This window comes from Dipteris shenzhenensis, chromosome 27 (assembly GCF_047967505.1).
Source record: "Dipteris shenzhenensis isolate YYH24624 ecotype China chromosome 27, Dip_SZ_1.0, whole genome shotgun sequence".
Taxonomy (NCBI): Eukaryota; Viridiplantae; Streptophyta; class Polypodiopsida; order Gleicheniales; family Dipteridaceae; genus Dipteris; species Dipteris shenzhenensis.
The window spans coordinates 15,029,875-15,050,923 of record NC_141622.1 but is presented as its reverse complement, the minus strand read 5'-3'; the positions used below and the strand labels follow the sequence as shown (position 1 = coordinate 15,050,923).

The 21,049-nt window shown below is 45.7% G+C and overlaps 1 protein-coding gene across 3 annotated transcripts in view; it reads left to right on the top strand.

The window, feature by feature from the left end:
* Positions 1-21,049, top strand: part of LOC147883912 (uncharacterized) — a 60,825-nt gene that overhangs the window by 8,159 nt on the left and 31,617 nt on the right. For 2 of the 3 annotated variants that reach the window (XM_087398420.1, XM_087398418.1), the window contains exon 3: positions 7,125-8,095. In XM_087398420.1, coding sequence (XP_087254546.1) covers positions 7,125-8,095 — 971 coding nt within the window. The remainder of the gene's footprint in view (positions 1-7,124; positions 8,096-21,049) is intronic. The other variant, XM_087398419.1, reaches the window with a different exon arrangement.

Here is a 21,049-nt window from a genome sequence, read left to right as displayed (position 1 = left end):
CCATGGAGGATGATAATGCTAACCATACTATTGTGTCCAAAAGTGCGATCTCCGTATGCCTTCTCTTGATACAAGTAGGTAGTGACCTGAAAAGCTGTATCAAGCTGCAATGGTGAAGATCCAAACTCAGCTTAAATGATTTGGTGAGGGATTGACGGCTTACTGCGAATCAGCCGTGATAGCATAAGAACCTGTAGTTGCTCCATTCGGGCCCACTCCGTATCTGACAAGTGCGGCCCCCAACAAGGGCTTCCATACATCCTTGCCAATCGAACCAAGGAGTCAAATAGTAGACATTTGGTCCGAGGGACCTGAAAATGTGAACGGAAGCATTGCCTCTCCAATCTGGCTAACGAGGCATACCCTCTGTTCAGGCGAAGCCTGCATCACCGGTCTCATGGTGAAAATGGGTCCGAAAAAGATAGCCCCTAGATAGGTACGTGATGAAACAATCTCTACCGACGATCCGTCAAAAGTAAATCTCTCCTGATGTATTGTGACACGAGATGTATTGAAGATCATGACCTTGCTTCAAATCATGCGACTCACTGAAAGAGTGTAGTGCATCGAGTTGTCTCTGGAGCCCCTCTGCTAAGGATGATAGGAATACCACGTCATCTGCGTAAAGCAATATCTGAATCAGAGTGCCAACAAGAGATCATCCAGCCCCCCCTAATGTTTGCATGGCTGCCTCAAGCTCATCGATGTAAAGTCTAAACAAGGTGGGTGATAAAGGACATCCTTGTTTGACCCCAATCGTACTTGGAATCTCTTCAGTCCACCCAGCTCTTGTTCGGACTCTGCTTGAGACTCTCGTAAAGTGTCATAACTGCCCAGATAACCTCTTGGTCATAACCCAAGTCTTGCAAGTGCCTGATGAGGCGGGCCCTAGGAACGGTGTCAAAGGCTTTGCGGAAATCCACAAAGCAACAATAAACCCTCTGTCTTTGTGCCCTCCCCTCCTCAATGATACATCTCAGCGTGAGGAGGTTGTCCATGGTCCCATGATCATGTTTGAACCGTGCCTGTCCTTATGCTCTGCAAGGGCGGGGTCCACCTCAGTCTCAACATCAGCTTCAGTTCCAGCTTCAGTCTCAGCTTCCGTCTCAGCTACATCCTCATCCTCAGCTTCAGCGCTAGCCTCAACTTCAGCTTCAGTGTCAGCCTCAGTTTCAGTTTCAGCTCCACTTCCATCCACAGCCTCTATATGCGCAGCTACAGCTACTGGCACTGATATACCCCTACCCATGACATCGATTGCTCCACCCTCCCCTGGGGTAGAGGGGTTGTCACTGACATCATCTCTTCCATCTCTCCCTTCTCCCGCTATAGTTTTCTCACCGATTATGACACCTACTTTGGAGGGGTCATACATTGTTTTGCACTACGCATCGACCTTTCTCTCCCCTCTACCTCTCAGTCAGCCGTCAGCGGCTATACATGGGAGTCTGCCTACAGAGATGAGACGAGGGATACAAGAGGGGTTCGAGGGTCAGGAGGAGTTGCAGTCCTTTACAGATCCACACTTTTAGGGGCCATCTCAGTGGAGCAGTGAGATGCGCATTCCAGGTTTCTTTGGATCTGGATTCGGCACATGGACAGCCAGGATTTGTTTATTGCAGTTTGCTACTTCCCCCCTGAGACCTCCCACTTTGCAAGAGATATTCGAGGTGAGGATGAGTTATCTCCATTTGCTGCTCTTTATCAGTCCATTGTTTACTTCTCTAGCCGTGGACTAGTTGGAGACTTCAACGCGAGGACGTGCGCTCGTCAAGCACCACTCCTCGACTTTAAGGATGATTCCACTCTACTGCCAGACATTGACCTTGAGGAGGCAGGTATGCTGCGGGTTTCGGCTGACAAACAAGGACCGTTCACATCTTATGAGCAGGCTCTATTAGACCTCGGTAGGATGCATGATCTCATTATTTCCAATGGTCTTGACAGATGGCCCACCTCAGGTGGTTTCACGTGATTTCCACATGGGGGAGGCTCCAGTGTTGTTGACTACATCATGGGATCCCTTGCCTTCACATCTCGCATCACTGACTTCACCGTAGCACCTCTCCCTCCAAGGGCTGATCATACCTATCTTTTCTTTAGCATTTCCACTCCCCGTTGCGCAGCACTTTCCACTCCGCTGAGTTCTTACTCCACCTACCATGATATACGCTTTGATCGTGATCACTCACCTACTTACGCTGGCCGTCTGTACATACTTCTCGCCTACATTGACTTCATACCCCTATTAGAGGATCGTGCTGCCCTAGTCACCCGCTCACTACACGAGGCTGCTCTTCACGCTTTCCCGCACATCACCCGCTCACTACACGAGGCTGCTCTTCACGCTTTCCCGCACATCACCCGCTCCACTTGCCCACCATCCCCTGGGACTGTACGTTGTAATAGCTGGTACGATTATGAGTGTAAGGCTTATGCAGTCAGCTCAAATTCGAAACCAAAAAGTCTTCCGAGCGAACCAGAGATGCTACGCGTGTACTGTCGACTGGTACGGCCCACCATCCCCTGGTACGATGATGAGTGTAAGGCTTACGCGGTCAGCTCAGATTCGAAACCAAAAAGTCTTCCGAGCGAACCAAAGATGCAACGCGTGTACCGTCGATTGGTACGCAGAAAGAAACTAGACTTGGTCCGCCGGAACGAGGAGGAGCTACTGAACATTCTGTTCAATAATAACTCTAAGGACTTTTAGCGGAGATTTCTAGAGGGACGGTCCCCCTCACCACTCATTGACACGCAAGTGTGGTTTGATTATGCACGCACACTCTATGATATCCCAAATGAGCCAGTCCCTAACACCTCACATATGCCACGCCCCACATCATGTACCCTCTTCACTAGGGAGGGGTAAAGGATGCTGTAATGAAGCTTCATAATGGCCGAGCGAAGGATCGTGAGGGACTATGCATTGAGTTAATTGCATATGGGATTAACCTCCTAGCCCCGATCTTAGCAAAGCTATTTAATGAAGCTGTTTGTTTGGGGTTTTCACGTACCTGGACCATTAACACTATCTCACCCATTCACAAGGCAGGGGATCCCATGAGCCCGGAGAACTACATGACCATTATGATTAGACATGCCATGTCCAAGATTTATGCATCAGTACTTGATTTCGAGGTCAACAGATTTACGGAGTGTCGAGAAATTAGAGCCGAAGGACAGGCCGGATTCCGGCGTGATCATGGGACCATGGATCACATTCTCACGCTCAGATGTATCATCGAGGAGGCGAGGGCACGGAAGCAGAGAGTTTACTGTTGCTTTGTGGATTTCCACAAGGCATTTGATATGGTTTCGAGAGCCTGTCTCATACGGCGCCTACAGGATTTAGGTTACGACCAGGAGATCATTTGGGCTGTCATGGCACTTTATGAGAGTTTTAGGCATAATTCGGGTAGGAGTTGAGTGGACAGACGAGATCATGAGGACTATCGTGGTCAAACAAGGGTGTCCACTAACACCTACCTTGTTTAGCCTCTACATTGACGAGCTTGAGACAGTGATGTAGACACATGGGGGGGTAGGTTGCGCTCTAGCGGGCACACTGATCCGGATATTGCTTTACGTAGATGACGTGGCTCTCTTGTCTTCCTCAGCAGAGGGCCTCCAGAGACACCTTGACGCACTACAGTTCTTTTATGAGTCTCATGATTTGAAGGTCAACTTGGGTAAAACCAAGGTTATGGTCTTCAATACATCTCAAGCCGTCATGCGCCAAGAGCAATTCGCATTTGATGGGTCACTTGTCGAGGTAGTTTCATCATACACTTATCTTGAGGTCATCTTTTCTGGACCCATCTTCACTATGAGACTCGCAAAGTAGGCACGCTTGAGCAGAGGATATGCTTCATTGGCTAGACTAGAGAGGTAGTGCTTTCGCTCTCACTTTCAGGATCCATGGACCAAAGGGTTGCTTTTTGACTCCTTGGTCCGTTCAGCGGGGATGTATGGTAGTCCATGTTGGGGACCAGACTTGTCGGATACAGAGTGGGCCAAGGTGGAGCGGCTACATGCTCTCATGTTATCACGGATGATCCGTGGTAAGCCATCCATTCCTCACCAGATCATTCGGGCGGAGTTTGGATCACCCCCATTACAACTAGATGCTGCATTTCAGGTTATCATGTATCTGTATCGAGTCAGAGAGTATGGGGATTACACCTCTGGGCGTAGCAGGCTACCATGGCTAGCACTGTCCTCTTCTATGACACTTGTAGTTGGAGGAGACCAAAGGTGTTGGTATGCACGCACAGAGAGATGGTTTGAGGGACTGGGGCTCTAGACGGATAGACTACCTCCATTCCAGTATAGCATGGATGCTCCGTTTTCTCCCCTCCTATCACGAGGTCAACCAGGTTATCCGTGAGGATCTATTACAGCTACACACATTTCGGACCTGGCTGGGCCCGAGTGATCTTCTAGTGAAGTTAGGCTTCTACAGAGATCACTTCTTACTTATCACAGCGGAGGGTTTCATTGATCCACCAGGGTACACTCAGATTTACTTACCTCACTCACTGAGGATCTCTCTTGGTTGGGCAGTTTCGGGTCTCTTCACATAAACTTCGTATCGAGAGCGGCAGAGTAGAGAGACTACCCAGGGAGAGGCACTTTGTGTGACATGTAGGAGGTTGAGATAGAGGAACACTTCATCTTTAGGTGTCTTGTTTACTATGAGATTGAGGACGCTTCTACTGCCTCTTCAGAGATAGCTATGGGGTTTTGGCCCGATTCATCTCCTACCTAGACCGGTGATGTTTGGCAGGTTTCGTTCATGAGGCACTCAGACACCGCGAGAGGATGGTTTGAGCACGGAGATAGGAGAAGACTTTTTCCTTGGTTGATCCCTCTTTGAGCTCTATCACGAGCCAGATCACATGGACACCCACAGGATGAGGCCTCGACATGACCGTGACACATAGTCTATGACCCGATAGCTCAGACAGAGGGTTGACACACAGATCACACTTGGGGACATCCCCTCCATGTTTAGAGTGAGGTCCCGCCCGACGGGGATTACAGTAGCCTTGGTTAGACGCAGAGCTATGACCAGGAGGCATGCCAGGGCTGCACCTTTGAGTGGCCGACAACACTCTATCGCCGATTTCATGACCCCATCGCCTCATCCACCATGATGTCTTGATGGTGATGATGATGAGATAGTCGACTACCGACATGACATGACTATGTTGTACTTAGGATTTAGTACTGATATTTTGATTTTTTGCATTTGCATTGGTGTGGATGCTCGTTTAGTAGCTCCACCACCACAGCTCATTTGTACTAGGTTTTTCACAGTCTCATAGAGCCATTGGTCTTCCGAAGACTTTAATAAACTTTCTTTCTTTCTTTCTTTCTTTCTAAGCCCTCGCATCTGTGCGAATCGACCGACCTCAGAATCAAGCACGGATGCATAAATCTTGGACATGACATACCCAATCATGATGGTCGTGTAGTTCCTCGGGTTCATGGGATCCCCTGCCTTGTGGATAGGTGAGATAGTGTTAAGAGTCCAAGAGCGTGGAAAGCCAAGGCAAACAGCTTCATTAAGTAGCTTTGCTAGGATTGGGGCGAGGATGCTAATCTCATATGCAATGAACTCAATGCATAGACCCTCTTGATCTTTCGCTCAGCCGTTATGAAGCTTCATCACCGCATGAGAGAGAGAGAGAGAGAGAGAGAGAGAGAGAGAAAAGAAAGAAAGAAACTATTATTATCGTCCTCTGGGGGCCTGAAATCGACCCATGGGACCCAATGGAATGTTACAAAAAGTCTCCTTCTTTGAAGAAGGGTGGAGTGGACAGCTAGCATGTTGCTACCTGTGTAATACATTGGTCACGGTATGCAAGGACCTTGGTAATGTAATTGCCCAAGGCTGCGAGGTGAGGATGGGAAAGCAAGCTCTCCAAACTGTTGTGATGCTGCGTGACATTGCTGAAATCTTCTCTTAGATGCTCATATCGCGGACATGTCAAAAGAACATGTGCCTCATTTTCCACTTCATCTAAGCTGCATAGCTGGCAGAGTCTTTGTCCCCTTGATACTCCTTCCCATGCTTTTTTCTCCACTTCTAGGGAGTGTGATCGAGTTTGGATGATTGCGATGCTTCTTCTTGCCCTGAGAGAGATAGGTGTGCATATATATTTGTGTGCTTTGTTCTCTTTCTGAGAGTATGTGGTCCAATAGTTGGGGTTGATATTCTCACAATAATATTCATATTTGGTCCTTTTCTTTGCTGATTGCCATTTACTGTGTAGTGCTTCTAAAAGTGCAGTAGAAAATGTCCTTTTCTCCTCTTCCCTTGGCATTGCATCTAGGTAAGAAGCAACTTCCCATCTTTGGAACCAGCCTTTAATGCCATACCCCCATCCAGATGATAGCATCTTGCTCTTGTTTGTTTTTTGAGGTCTCTTGCTTGCCTCCCATGCTCTCTTTGGTAGCCTATGTGCTTGCATATCTTGAATCCTCTTTATATATTTGAAGACTCTTTCCAGTGCTCTCAGCTCAATGGGTCTGCAACCAGTTTCAAGAAGCATGATTGAGTATGGTGTGGTGGACTTAATTCCTAAATGCCCTTTGAGAAATGACTTCTGCAATTTCTCAATGTCATTCCATTTTGATGCTGAAATGCTGCCTCCCCATACCTCCACACCGTAAAGCACTGTTTGAATGACATACGCATCAAATAGCACACGCCTAATAGAGAGAGAGAGAGAGAGAGAGAGAGAGAGAGAGAGAGAGAATTTTTTAAAAGCTCATTGAGGTCAAGATGTGTGGAGAAGATTATGTGAACAAATTTCAGTATCAATAGTCCCCAGTTTTCAGCATGAAAGTTAGTGTAGATATCATTGTATATAATCCAATGTTATGCTATATGCTTAATGAAGTTGATGGCTTCTAGTCTTATGCGTGGCTATTGTAAGACTAGAAACCATAATTATGGTTTTATGTTTATGTTGAAGAGGTAAGCATTTCGTAAGGTGGTTAGGTGATTTCTGTTTGTCCATCTAAGAAGGTGTTGGTAAGGATATGAGAGAGAGAGAGAGAGAGAGAGAGAGAGAGAGAGAGAGAGAGTTGCTGACTTGCCATTGGATTTGTAGGTGGGTGCCACAGGTATTCAGCCTCCGATAGCTCCTCCCTTAACTCATATACAGTCTCTGCATCAACTTTTTTCAAGCCCATCGATTTTTTCACCCATGGATCTTCCTGTGGACTTTCAGAATCAGCATGAACAAAATCCACAAACTGATATAAAGAGCTCCTTCCTCTCTGAGCATACATTTTTTGAAACACCTGCATGTGTGTCTTTTCAGCCTTCTGAATCTTTTGCACCGCTTTCCATTTCCCGTTCCCCGCAAACACCTGTACTTGGTCAAGCTTCTTCATTGTCCCCTTTGCAGCCAACTCTTAGTAGCTCACAAAGTGGAAATGAACTGGCTTACATGGATGTACCTCAGCCTTTACTACCACGGGAACCTGCGTCAGACTTGGGGACTGTTAGAGCTGGAGGCATTGTGTGTAATCATGTCTCCCATGGCTCTGTGTCTGTCCCTGATTCTGCAATAATAGATAGCTTAATAACATCGCCAATATTGAAGCCAACAAAAGATGATGGCAGTGATGTGTATTCTGACAAGGACAATGGTCTGAACTGGGACCTGTCTTCTGTTTCGTTAGAAGATCGGAATGAAACCATGGGTGGAGGAAGGTGGCAGATGTGTGATGCTCCACAACTTTATGAAGTGAAAGTCTCAGAGGCATCCACCTGGATGCCACCATTTGATCCAGAGGCCCTCGGTTTACAAGGACCGTTGGTTTCACTACAGAAAGAGGAAATCCCCAAGCTGAGCAGTGATGGACTTCAAGGTATGGCACAGGTTTCTAATAGGCAGAGTTTCTGGTCTGATATTTCGGCATTCAATACAGCTATGCGGATTTGGGATGATTCAGATATCCATCAAAAAATGCCGCCAGAGTTTGTTGACTGCATTACTCAAGAGATCATGGAAGATCCCGTAATCACAGCTGATGGTCACTCATATGAGCGGATTGCCATCGAAAAATGGCTCAAGTAAGAGGATTGCAAAACTTTAACGAGATTCTTCAATTTTGTTTGTTCTAGGGTGAAGGAAATATTGTTGTTTTGCTATTAGCTTTTTTTTTTGGGCTTGTATGTTTCCTCCTTGTTGCTCTTTCCGTCTGCTGGTGCCATTTTGTAGCACAAGGTTTGCTTATGCATGGATATTCTTTCTTGTTTTGGGGACATAGGCACTTTTAATGAAGGAGGGATGTTTGGGCTCAGATGGTGATTCTGTCCTCCCTAATCATCATGTTTATAAAACCTGTTTTTTTTTTTGCATTGTTAGCATCCACGATCTAACCCAATATCTTCTTGCTATAGATTGACATTCTATAGACTTAGGCTTACTCATGTAGGGAAAGTTTCAAAGTTCTATTTGTAGATGACTTGAGTCACTGCCAGCTCTTAGGGTGTAGCCCAATTTTAAGGCTTCATACATAGCTAGGGTTTACCATAGCAATAACATGTCCCTTCCTGTGGTTGTTAACCCTTCCAAATAAAATCAAAGAGTTATTTTTGCTTGTTAGAACTCTTTGTTTGATATGGATATTGGTCATCGGTGAGGGTGGGGATGCCTGTGAGCGACTATCATGAAATTGAAACTGTTGTTGTGTTTTCAGAGGATGAGTTTGGGCAAGTTCCTGGATTCATCTAGATAGATATGATTTATTTCTTCTAGAGTTAAGGTGTCATCGTATATATGAGGCAATAACCTCATGCCACGACATTTTTGGATGTGTGGCATGGTGGTGCATTCCTTGAGAGACTTTCATTAACATCAGGCAAAATAGGAATATAGGATCAGCTTGGAGTGTCTATATGTACAAAATGATGATGTGGTCCTGCTTGAAGTCAAATGTTAATCAGGATTTTTGAGGCACAATCAAATAAAAGTTAACTTCCTTTTTATGTGACTTGCATTACTTTTATCGTAAATTCTTGGCTCCTTACCAGTTGATGTTTTGGTGCACCTGTAAGTGTTTAAGCTGCTCTATTTACAAGAGTTGTTTCTTTGCTACAAATAAAGCTAAGAAGAAATAGGGGCGAGAGTCTGCAGAACTAGCAGAAAATCTCAATTACTTACATTTTCGAACTAGGGAAAAATCTCAATTACATACATTTCGAGCATAAGGCCTCTCTGATGGGCAGGCTGGAAATAACTTCATAATGTTGTTCATCCTGATCGACCACCAGCTGAGGCCTTTTTTCTACGGAACATTGCTGCATTTGTATGATATAACCAACGGTTGCAGCTAGCACTTGATTGCTTCACAAGAGTCATTTTGGAATGAGTGCTTTGATTACTCACGTAATGTGCAGCCAGTCCAATGCGTGGTACCTGTTTTTGCTATCTGCTTGGGATTAGGTTGTAAGGCCATAGAGTTAACTTGTTTGCTCGGAGTATGGCGTATCATAGAGGAATAATGTCAATATAGAACTCGAAATTGTAATGAGGTAAACATGAGTATGTGAAATCTGAGATAACAAGCATGGCAGAAGTCTAAGACTCAGCCCTGCACTTTGTGTACATGTGCACATGTCCAAGACTGATGAGGCCTGCACTCTCGTCTACTGGATTTCAGTAGCTTTCCCTGCATAACTCCTGAGATAGGAGGTGAAGGAACAGGTGCAGGGAAGCATATGCCTTGGACTCTAGTACTCGCTTCAAGTATGAAGAGGGAAGAGCCCTAAGTGTTGGAGAGTGGGAACTCCCACTCATATAGCCCACCCATTGGGCAAAGGAAGATAAATCCTGACTGACCTTGGCCACCCTGCTGCCGACCAACCTTGTCATCAGGCTACCTGTCCATGGCAGCAGTTGACAAGTCCACATGACATTCTTGCCACATCAGCAGTCGGCAGGTCCACGTGGCATTTTTGCCATGCCAGCAGTCTGCTGTTAGTAACTGTACAGTCCTGTGTGGCTATCTGCCACATCCATACAGTGCCACGCCAGCAACATACATCTATGATCTGCTATGTCTTCTCTTTGGGTGACTGAATTTGCCATGTCATCTATAACTGCCATGTCATCTCTTTCGTGAACATGCCGTCCATCTCATCAAGATGATGGATGGCTGCACACTGATGCTTAGTTCGCCTATCCTAGCATGCCCATGGCTTCTCCTCATTTGGGTGCCTTACAGGTGAGTAACTAAGGTCCAATGAAAGATAATACAGGATGGAGCATTGACTCCAACACACACACACACATGCATTAATGCACCTTGTCCACACTCTTGACTATTGCCTTGTTTTGATGCTGAAAAGCTTCTTTGATTTAGTAACCAGCTGTACTTGGTTCCCTTGAATCCTCAACCGATGAGATGTCCATAGAGCATGATGCATCTACCTTGGGTTTTGGATCTTCGATAGGAGCGCGCTCGACTCTTCTAGAGTTTATAGGTACCATTTGGGAAGTGTATCTTTTATTTGTAGAGGTGCTGGTCGTGGTGGCTTTGGAACTCTGAGAATCTCAGTTGTTTCTATTGGTTCTCGTCGTGACATGCATCCTTGATTGCAGGGTGCTTTTCTTGGGGCTTCAACATGCTTGACTGTTGTGCTCTTGAAACACCATGTCCCTACAGATTTGAATCTTCTTGATGGTTGGGTTGTAGAGCTTGACTCCACCCTGTATCCAATGAAGGTACATTCTGTGAGAAGTGCAGCAGATCTGGACAGAAATGGAGAGAGAGAGAGAGCAAACCACTCACAAACTGAACTTGAAAGGGGGGAGAGAGAGAGAGAGAGTGCAAGGGATCTCAGGACAACCCCACACTGCTGGGGAAAACCTCTGCTCATATAGGCACCAAACTGCTCCACACTGCGATGCAACAAGTGTGAGGGAAGGGGGGCCTATGTATAGGCAGCCACCCCCTAGTCAGCTGGTCATATAGGACGACCCCGTCCAGCACATGAGGGCTGGCACACAGCCCTATAAAGGGGCTGACCCCTTGCCCCAAACAGCCCGGCTAAGGGCTCCACAGGGCCGACCCCCTCCTACCCTAGCAAGGACTGCCACGGAGCCATATAAGGGGGCTGACCCCCCTGCCTACAGGCTGACCATCAAGGCTAGGAGGACGACCAGTAGGTTGTTCCATTTCAGCCTATAAGAGGCCTCCAAAGGGGTGCCCAGCACTGCCCAGCACAATGCGCAACAGCAGGGGGGCTGCTACGCGGCAATGAGCCGGCCAAAGAGGAACCCTAAACAGACATGAGGGTATCTTGGTATATAGCCGAACGCTCGAGGATCACATAGGACACCTCTGGATTGTCTTAGTTATTCTAAGACAGCATAAGCTCTATGCCAAGATGAGTAAATGTGACTTCTTTATGAAGGAGATCATTTACTTAGAACACAAGATTTCTTCTGAAGGTATTAGCATTGATCTGGATCGTATCTAGAAGGTTTTAGAATGGCCTATCTCTCAGACTGTGAAACAACTTCGTTCTTTCCTAGGATTCACGGTATTTCTACAAAAGTCTGTGCGTGATTATTCCCACATCACAGCACCCTTGATAAACATATTGAAAGGTCGTGGACGCAGGTCTACTCAGCCGATCTCTTGGAAGGATGCATTGAACAAGGCTTTTGAAACTTTGAAGTTAACTATCAAGGAAGCACCCGTTCTTGCATTACCCGATCCTACCCGGCTTATGTTTTAGAGGCCGATGCGAGTGATTTTGCAATTGGGGCAGCTTTATTCCAAGAGGGAAGACCTGTAGCTTTTGAGAGTAAGAAGCTAGATGACACCCAATGTCGTTGGCCCATACCAAAAAAAGAACTCTATGCAGTTGTGTATGCTCTAAAAGTTTGGAGACACTACTTGTATGGTTCGAAGTTTCTTGTATTGACCGATCATCAGTCAATCAAGTATGTGTGTGATGGGTCTAAATTGAGGGGACGAAAGGCTCGATGGGCAGAGTTAATGCAAGATTTTGATTTTGAAATACGTTATCGGAAGGGTTCGTTGAATAGTGTGGCGGATGCCTTAAGTCGAGTCAAGTTTGTAAATGCTATGTCATTTACGAAAATATCCGCAGACCTATTTCAATCCTTGAGAGGGCTTTGTGCAACTGATAGTCATTTCAGTTCTTATTGGCAGAGAGTCCAGGATGGGAGCTCCATGGTTGACCAGGACTCAGGGATTGTGCCACCTACGGTACAGGCGGCGGGAGGTTAGTGGATGATTAGAAACGGCTTGCTGTTCCGGAATGGAAAGATATGTGTGCCACATGTTTTGGATCTTCGATCCAAGATTCTTTGGGAGTGTCATGATGCTCCTAGTGCTGGACATCCAGGTATACATCGTACTTTGTCTCTTGTGAAGCATATCTTTTATTGGCCTAAGATGCGTGCATTTATTGAACACTATGTGGTAGGTTGCCAGGTTTGTCACGTTACTAAGGCAGAACGCCTTAGAAGCGCGGGATTATTACAACCATTGCAAATCCCTAGTAATAATTGGGAAAGTATTTCCATGGATTTTATTACCCGTTTGCCAAGAACACGCAAGGGTCATGACTCTATTTGGGTTATAGTGAACCGTCTAACAAAAATGGCTAGATTCTTACCTACTAGAACAACTATTTCAGCTGTTCAGTTGGCTCACGAGTTTGTGGACCACTTGTTTAAGCTGTATGGTTTGCCCTCTGAAATAGTCAGCGGCAGGGACTCGAAGTCGACAAGTAACTTTTGGACACTTGTTTTTGAGAAGTTAGAAACTACTCTAAGTATGAGTTCCTCAGATCATGCACAATCTGATGGCAGTACAGAGAAGGTCAACAAATTGGTTGAAGATATGCTTCGGGCATATGTTTCTAAGAGACAGTCTTCATGGGAAGATTATCTATCTATGATAGAATTTGCTTATAACAGTACGAAGCATTCGAGTGTACTGGTTACAGTACTTTTATGCTTATGTACGGGTTTGAACCTAAGTCACCAGTTATGGTTTGGTTAAAGGAAATCCAAAATGATGCTGCAAAGACCTTCTTGCAAGACATGCAAGAAATGTTGCAGTTTGCGAAAGAGTGTATTAGAAGTGTCCAAGATCGGGATAGATTTTATGCTAAAAGACATTGTTTACCTAGAGAGTTCTCTGAAGGAACGATGGTATACTTGCGAATTCCCAAGGAATCCAAGAGCCTAAGTACTGGTTTGGTTCCGAAGTTATCCCCCAGATACTGTGGTCCGTTCAAGGTTATTAAAAGAATTAGACCAGTTGCATATAGACTAGAATTGCGCCTCCTGATGTTAAAGTACATCCAGTATTTCATGTCAGTAGACTGAAATAATTACTGGGTGCGGATGATCAAATTGTTTCTCCTCCAGAAATAATGGAAGTTACAGATTTGACTTTTATTCCACATGAACCTGAGAGTATTCTTGAATTTCGGGATAGACAGAGTCGTAATAGAACTATCACGGAATACAAGATCAAGTGGAAGGATTGTGTTGAGGAGGATGCAACATGGGAGACATTATAGAACCTCCAGAGGATGTTCCCGAGTTTTTTAGCGGAATCAGGAGTGAGTTCTTAGAGGAGGGGAAGTATGTCATGTGCACGGATTGATATTTGACGTGTACTGGGTACACAAGACTAGCTCAGGTAGCCTGGGGAGGCTTAGAGCTAGGCAGGCTTGATTCTCGGGTTGAGTGGCAAGGGTATGAACCAGTTAGAGGTCTTCGCTATTTTTGGCGCTTGGGGCCCGAGTCTATATAAGGGGCCTAGAGGTTCAGTTCTCTGGGAGCCAATGGGAGCAAGTCTCGTTCCTAGGTGCCAGGTCGGATCTTGGATTGAGTTGCGGATGCGCGCTTGCATCATAGCGTAGCCGAAGGCCCAGCAGTAGATCCCAAGCTTCATAGCGCCACCTGGTGGTATGGGACACCAGGCTGGTTAGGATTTGGTTGGGAGTTCGTGCCAGTAGCTCAGCTCGTGGCTCGGAGGGGACATCTCTTGATTCGGGATCGCATCCCGTAGATGTCATGGTTGGGTGGTGAGCAGCCTGCTTAGAATCCAGATTTCTCACATTGGTGTGTTCTTGTGTTTGCTTGCAGATCAGAGGTTTCAGGAGTGCTGGGGTCGTGTCACTAGTACTGCAAAGAGCAAGTCTATCCAACACCTGTCGTGTGATAGCGACTTCTTAGTGAGCTTGCGACCGGCAAGGGTAGACCATCACTCATCACTCCCCCTTACTCTGAATTGGGTGGTCAATATCATTAAACCAAAGTAAAAGACAATACATTCAGTTTTGGGGAAAAATCTAGGGTAGAGTACCTCTTATTAACTCCAAATACATCTAGTTTAGAGGGACAACTCAAGCATGAGAACCTTTATTGACTCAACACAAACACACATAGCATATGGCCTAGAAAGCCCATTCCTGGTCGAAAGGATCCTCATCCTCAAGAGAGAGGCCATGAACCTCTGCTGTAGCTGCATGTATCTCCGAGGGCTCTTTAGATTCAGCTTGTTCTATAGCCAAGAGATTGGCATGATGCTTCTCTTGTTCTTGTTCCTTCTTCTTGAAGCAATGGGCTTCAATGTGTGCTTTCCTCTTGCAAAAAACCTACAAATAATGTTCTTGTTGGTCTTCCATTTGCTTGTGGAAGCAAATGCTTGATCACCAGGAGAAGCAAGGGCCGCTTTCCTATTGCGACAATCCTTCTCAATGAGGAGTGCCACCATATTATCAAACGCAGTAGTGGCAAGGCGAAGGACTTCAAGAGTATGCTCAAAGCGAGAAATTCCATGCATACTCTTCATAAGGACAGCCATCTTATCTTCATCATTAGGTGGGCTCTTCAAACTTGAAAGTTGTTGAAGAAGAGGTAGATGATACTCAACTCATCGCTCTCTTCCATTTTCAAATCATAAAACTTGAGCTTTAGAAAGACTTTAGAGTTGGCGATTTTATTACCAAACAAGGTCTCGAGGCGATTCCAAATCTGCTGTTGACTTGAAATCCACGTGATGGATGAGAGAGTCGGCTAAGCAAAGACCAATGAGGGCAATGGCCTTAACATTCTGCTATCCTTTGGTGTTGTTGATCAAGTAACTCAACTTGGTCATCCTCAAGAACATCTCAAACCTCTTCATGCATAAGCAGCAATTGCATCTTGGTTTGCCACGTGGGAAAGCCTTCCCCCTCGAACTTCTCCACGAGCAGGGAACTTGAAGACAAGGAAGTTATGATTGAAGAGGGTTTCGTGAAGGCGGGCAGCAGCCTGAAATAAAGCACCAGCAAGTGAGTCGGCTGGGGGTATTTTTGTTCCAGCTACACAGGTGCATTTCGAAGCCATTGTTTGGCTGTGATTCAGGTCAATTTTGGGGCAGATTTGAGCACATTGTGTCTAATTTGGGCATTTGCAACCAATTTGGGGCTTTCTTGGATTTGCCACGATTTCGGGTCAATTTCACCTTGCAATTTGGGGCGTTTGGTCTTGGACACTCATTTTGCAGGATTTGGGGCTTTTGGCCAATTTGCAAGTGTTTTGCAGGCACATTTGGCAGAGTTGGTGAAGAATTTATGCTTTTGGGCTGATGCATTTTAAGCCATTGATTGGCTAAGTCAGTGAGCATTTTGAGGCTGCCTCATTATCCCAGGAAGGGATATTTCTTGTCACGTTTGCTGCATTTTGTTTTCTTTGCCAGTTATGGCCCAGAACAATCCCAATGATGTGTTTGGTGTCCTCACACATGATAAGTTGGATGGTACCAATTACTCTTTATGGAGTCTTATGGTACGCAATCCTTTAGTTGGCAAACATTTGTGGGATTATGTCACTGGGGATGAGACAAGGCCAGAGAATGTGGTTGCACCTGCCACTCCTCCTCAACAAGGTGGAGGAAGGGTAGAGGACAAGCTCAAGGTGCAGGACAAGTGCTAGGTGCAGTGGTTGCTGCAGTTGTGCCTCCCACAGAGAAACATAAAAGGTGGGATTCATGTGATGCACAAGCACTTTTAGAAATCTTTCTTTCTGTCAAAAGGTTTATTATTCCGCACATTCAGTCATGCAAAGGCCTCAAAGGCAGCTTGGGATATTTTGGAGTGTATGTTTGCAGCCCACAATGATTCCAGGGTCTCTTTCCTGAAGAGAGAGTTGACTCATACTCATATGGATGAGGGTGACTCTATGTCTGAGCACCTCACCAAACTTCACGATTTGCGAGAGCAATTGTTGAATATTGATGAGATCATTTCAGATTCAGAGATGGTTACTACCACTTTGAATTCTCTTCCGGACTCTTATCTTGGTTTTCACACCTCATTGAACTTGCCTTTGAGGGGGGTCGCAATTTTCTCACCTTTCATGAGTTGATAGGGCTTTTGTTGCAGGAAGAGCAGACACGAAAAAATATGGCCACACGTGCTGGTGACTCGTGAGCATGCCATGCTTTCGAAATTCAAGCCGAAAGGGAAGGGGTAGCATAAGCAGCATGCAAATCAGCCTACACATCAGCATAAAACTGATTCTGGACAGCCTCCTCACAAGGCTAAGAGCGATGCAGAGAAGCCCAAGAAAAAGGGAGTTTGTCATTATTGCAAGAAGCCGGGTGACTACATAGGAGAATGCAAGAAAAGAATTGCCAAGGAAAAGAAAAAGGAAAAGAAAAAGGATACAAGCATGGCTGTTAGAGATTCAACTCTTCATGCACATGATGGTGGTGATGCTTCAGCCAACTTAGAGGAAGAAGACTATGCCTTTTTGACTTGCATTTCTGATTTTCAGGTGGCTGGTCCAGATACTACAGCCACATCTGAGGATGACTCTTATGCCTTTTTGACTTGCAGTTATGACCATTCTAAGGATGCATGCACTTTAAATGTCAATGAGACATTGAATAATTGGTATTTTGATAGTGATGCCACCAAACATATCACTTCCAGGAAGTGTTTCTTTGATTCTTTGCATCCATCACCCGCTAGAAAAAGGTTGGCTTAGAAAAATTAGAGTTTTCTTCTGCTGGCTGTTTTTCAGTAGCTAAAACCAAGTACGCAGAAAGATGCTTTTTTATTACATTTGAAATGGCTGAAGCCGATACAGTTGGAATAGATTCTCCCTTCAGTTTAGCATCCAAAACATAAGTCTTCCCTCGGTGAGTCAAAGTCAAAGTTTTGTTTCTGGCATCCAAAAGTGCTTCGTTCCTGTGGTGCCAAGGTATACCCAGCAAAACATCAGACCCATTCTGTAGCATAATGTAGACCTCCTCAGTGTCTACGTAGCTCTGAATGTGCATGCGGAGCTTCCCAATGATCGGTGTAATTGACTCACTATGCCTTGGGCAAGCCATATTTGTGTTACATAGTGGCCCATCTCTTCTGCCTTTATGCACAATTTTCTAGCCAGCTCTGGCGTTATAAAATTGGCTCTCGCCCCACGCTCTGCATAACTCCGTGGCATCCACATCCTGTATGGATCCAGTGACCTCTGGCATAAGACCAAGAGTGGGTTTTGACTTCTTACCCGTGTGGTCATCCTTCTTTTCTCACTTGTTCTCACTCTGATCAAACGAGGGAAACTTCCTCTTCTTGTGTGGGCATTCGTGTGCTTGGTGGCCCTCTTCCTTGCATATGAAACATTTGTTGGCATCATAGAGGGCCTTCTTCTCTTCCTCTGACAACTTCTTTTGAGGCGATCCTCGCCTCTGTCCTGCAACAAATCTAGATTTGATGGGCTGCTCAAATTTTCTGAAATGTTTATGGCCTCCCTGCTTGCTACCCCTAAACTTTTGTGCTTCTTGGTTGCTGCCCTTGTTCCCTTGCAAGAGGGCCTAAGCCGTCGTGGCATTTTCTATCAGTTGAGACATATTGGAGACTTTGGTTTTGGTGTAGTAGTCCCGAATTTCCTTTGGCAGCCCACAAGAATACTTCTCAATCTATTCGGACATCTCCTCACGCCTCTAAGAACTTACGGGCAGCAAGGCTTCCCAAAACCTTTTATTGTACTCTTCCAGGTTCTTACAGTTCACGGCATCCAGCTTATGCCATGCTGTCATTATATCCACTTCAAAAGTGTTGGTGGGCCAAGCAGATGAGAAGACTTCCTTGAACTCAACCCAAGTGGTAGGGGCTTCACCCTGCAAAAGCAAATTGGTCCCCCATTGTAGTGCATTGCCCTTGAGAAATGTGGCTGCCTTCTTGACCGTTGATGACTCCGTGAAGTTCCCACGAGCATAGGCAGCATCAAATTGTTGCACAAAAGTCAATGCTCTCAGCTTGTCCTGTGTCCCATTGAATGTCTCAAATTTAACAGCAGCCCAACTCTCTTTGTAGTCTTTCAATTTGCCGTTGGGTGCAATGTTGTCATACACATGTGGCTGCAAATAAGGTGGTGGCATCATCTGGTCCAAACTCTGTGCATTATTGCCAACTCCAATAGCTGGATTGATCATTCCAGGTCCCATTCCCTGCTTTATATTTAAATGAGAGAGAGAGAGAGAGAGAGAGAGAGAGAGAGACAGAGAGAGAGTTTTTATTTCTGTTTTTTGGAAGATTTTGTTTCTTGATTTGCTTGTTTATTTTTGCTCAGTCACCTTCTTCCTTTGTTGTTTATTTCTTGTTTTCTTTCTCTTTTGGTTATTTGACGTATTTTGCTTTCCTTGCTAAGTATGTCTTCCTTTTGTTTTTCAAAAGTTTTTGTCCTCTTTTTTCTTCTCTTTCGTTTTCCGTGTAGGTTTTTGGACTTTAGAACAACAAAAAATCTAAATTCGTATGATTGGATATATTCTAGTCTTACAAAGGTATATCCCGATTCCCATTCCTTGCATTTGCGGCATATTATTGGAACCATTGATAAACCCTGGCATCCCCATTTGCATTCAGGGCTGCATCCCTATGTTTGCATACATTGTGTTGGCATTTGCAGCCGGCATACGGCCCATCATTTGTTGCTGAAAATTTTGCATTTCTGGTTGAAGACTTCCCAAGTATGTGCCAGGCATACCGAGCCCTTCTGTGGGCTGTCCCACCATTGCTTGGTAGACCGACCCTCCTCCGAAATATCCGAGGCGCATCATCGGAGGGGAAAAAGGTTGCTGTCCATAATTTACTGACTGAAAATTGTTGCCTTGTGGGGCATTCCCCATGCCAGAGGAGCAACTGTTTACAGGTGGAGTCACGGGTAGTTGTCCACTGGAAGGTGCATCATTGTGCATAAGCCTTTGCTTCTTGTGCTTCTTCTTGGCTGCCTTTTTGCTCTTGGGAGGGGCATCTAGTATCTCAGCTAGATTCTGGGTCAATTGTGTCAAAGTGCTCACTGCACTTGCCAATTTCATCTTGAAGAGGGCTTCTGCATCTAGTTCTTCCGCCTCATCAGCTTCATCTTGGGATACCTTAGTGCCATGCCCCGAAAGAACATGCTGTCCCTTATCATTCTGTTCTTCTTTACCCTCACTGGTCTTGTGCTCCCCCTCAAAGCTGTCTTCTTCCCGCTTTGAGATAGTCAATGACCTCTCACAGTGTGACATGCTTGCTGGTTTTATGGCTGTAACTAGAATGCAACGGGGGCTTTCTTCACCCAACACTAGTAGGGCTCACCTCTGTACGAAGATCTATCCCAGCAATGAAACCACTGAAACCGGGCTTCGGTTAACTAAAGGGTAGTAAAATGTAACTAACTTAGCATTCTCACCATTTACAGCCACATTGCATCATTTCCACTCACTTCCATTAGTTAAATGCCACTGAAAAACAATCTTGAAAACACTAAAGGACAGGCTAGAGTGCCTCTGCTCAATGGAACCAAACACGAGACACCACATTGGCTCCAAACACTTTGGCGCCCGATGTACGAACACAGTACGGCTGTACGGATGCAGGTGCAGGGCAGTACGGAATGCAATGTACAGCAAGTACAATGTACGGAGGCTGTACGGAATGCAAGTACGTGGTTGTACAGAAACATAGGTACGGACTGTACGGATGGAGGAGCAGGTAGGATGAGGGGAGCTGGTGCAAGTCTAGGAGCAGGAGACGAGTCAAAACATGGCTCTGATACCATTGTAGGATCGTTAAACGAAAGAGAGTGCAAGGTACAAAGAGTCGAAGTGTCCTAGGTGTCACATAGGACTAAGTGTCCTACGTGGCATAAAAGGCACAAAATAAACTAAGTGCCTATACCTATGCCTTCAAGGCACATACCAGGGCCCATAGGGCATCACTAGAACTGGGAGAAGATGGCCTACATGAGCTGTGCACATGTCCAGCACGTACGGTTGTCGAGTAACTTGCGTATGATCATGTTGGGATATAGCAGCCACTCCCTACCTTTGAGCCCCCAAATAAGGAGGAAGGGCAGGAGGATGACTTATAGCAGCGGGGTCTGAGAGATGCCATGTAGGTAGAGAAGAAAGCTGCCATGGGGCCAGATTTGAGAGACAAGAACAGAGAAAAGTGGCTGCCGTGAGAGGGCAGCCTAGGCTGTTGCTGTGCCTGAGATGGTGGGCAGAAAGACACACAGATGGAACAGTTACAAGGGCAGCGAAAGCCCTGTACTTGGCAGAGCATAGTGCCATTTATACGCCCAGTAACAGATCAGCAAATGGGACAGGAAGCAGACTGGGCCAGCAGTCTGCTGGATCAGGTCAGGCCCTGTCGGCAAGGTATAGGTAGGTCGGCAGTATAGTCAGGCCAGTTGCACACAGCTGCATGGCAGTCTCGCCCTGGTCAGTACGATGAGTATACAGACTGGTCAGCTAGTTTCTGGGTCTGGTCAGTTGAAGCCTAATCTGCGTCAGCCAGTTCTAGAGACTTCTAGCCCTATAAATAGGCCCATTTAATTCAAGGAGTGGCTCGTATGTGCTATCAGATCTTCACCTGGAAGAAGTTCAGCCGGGAGGTCTGTTGGATCTGCAATCAGCATCTAGACTTCAAGAATGCAGCAGGGGGAGCTAGTACAACAGAAGGATCCAGAAGATTGTTTACTCCAAGGTCATAAGT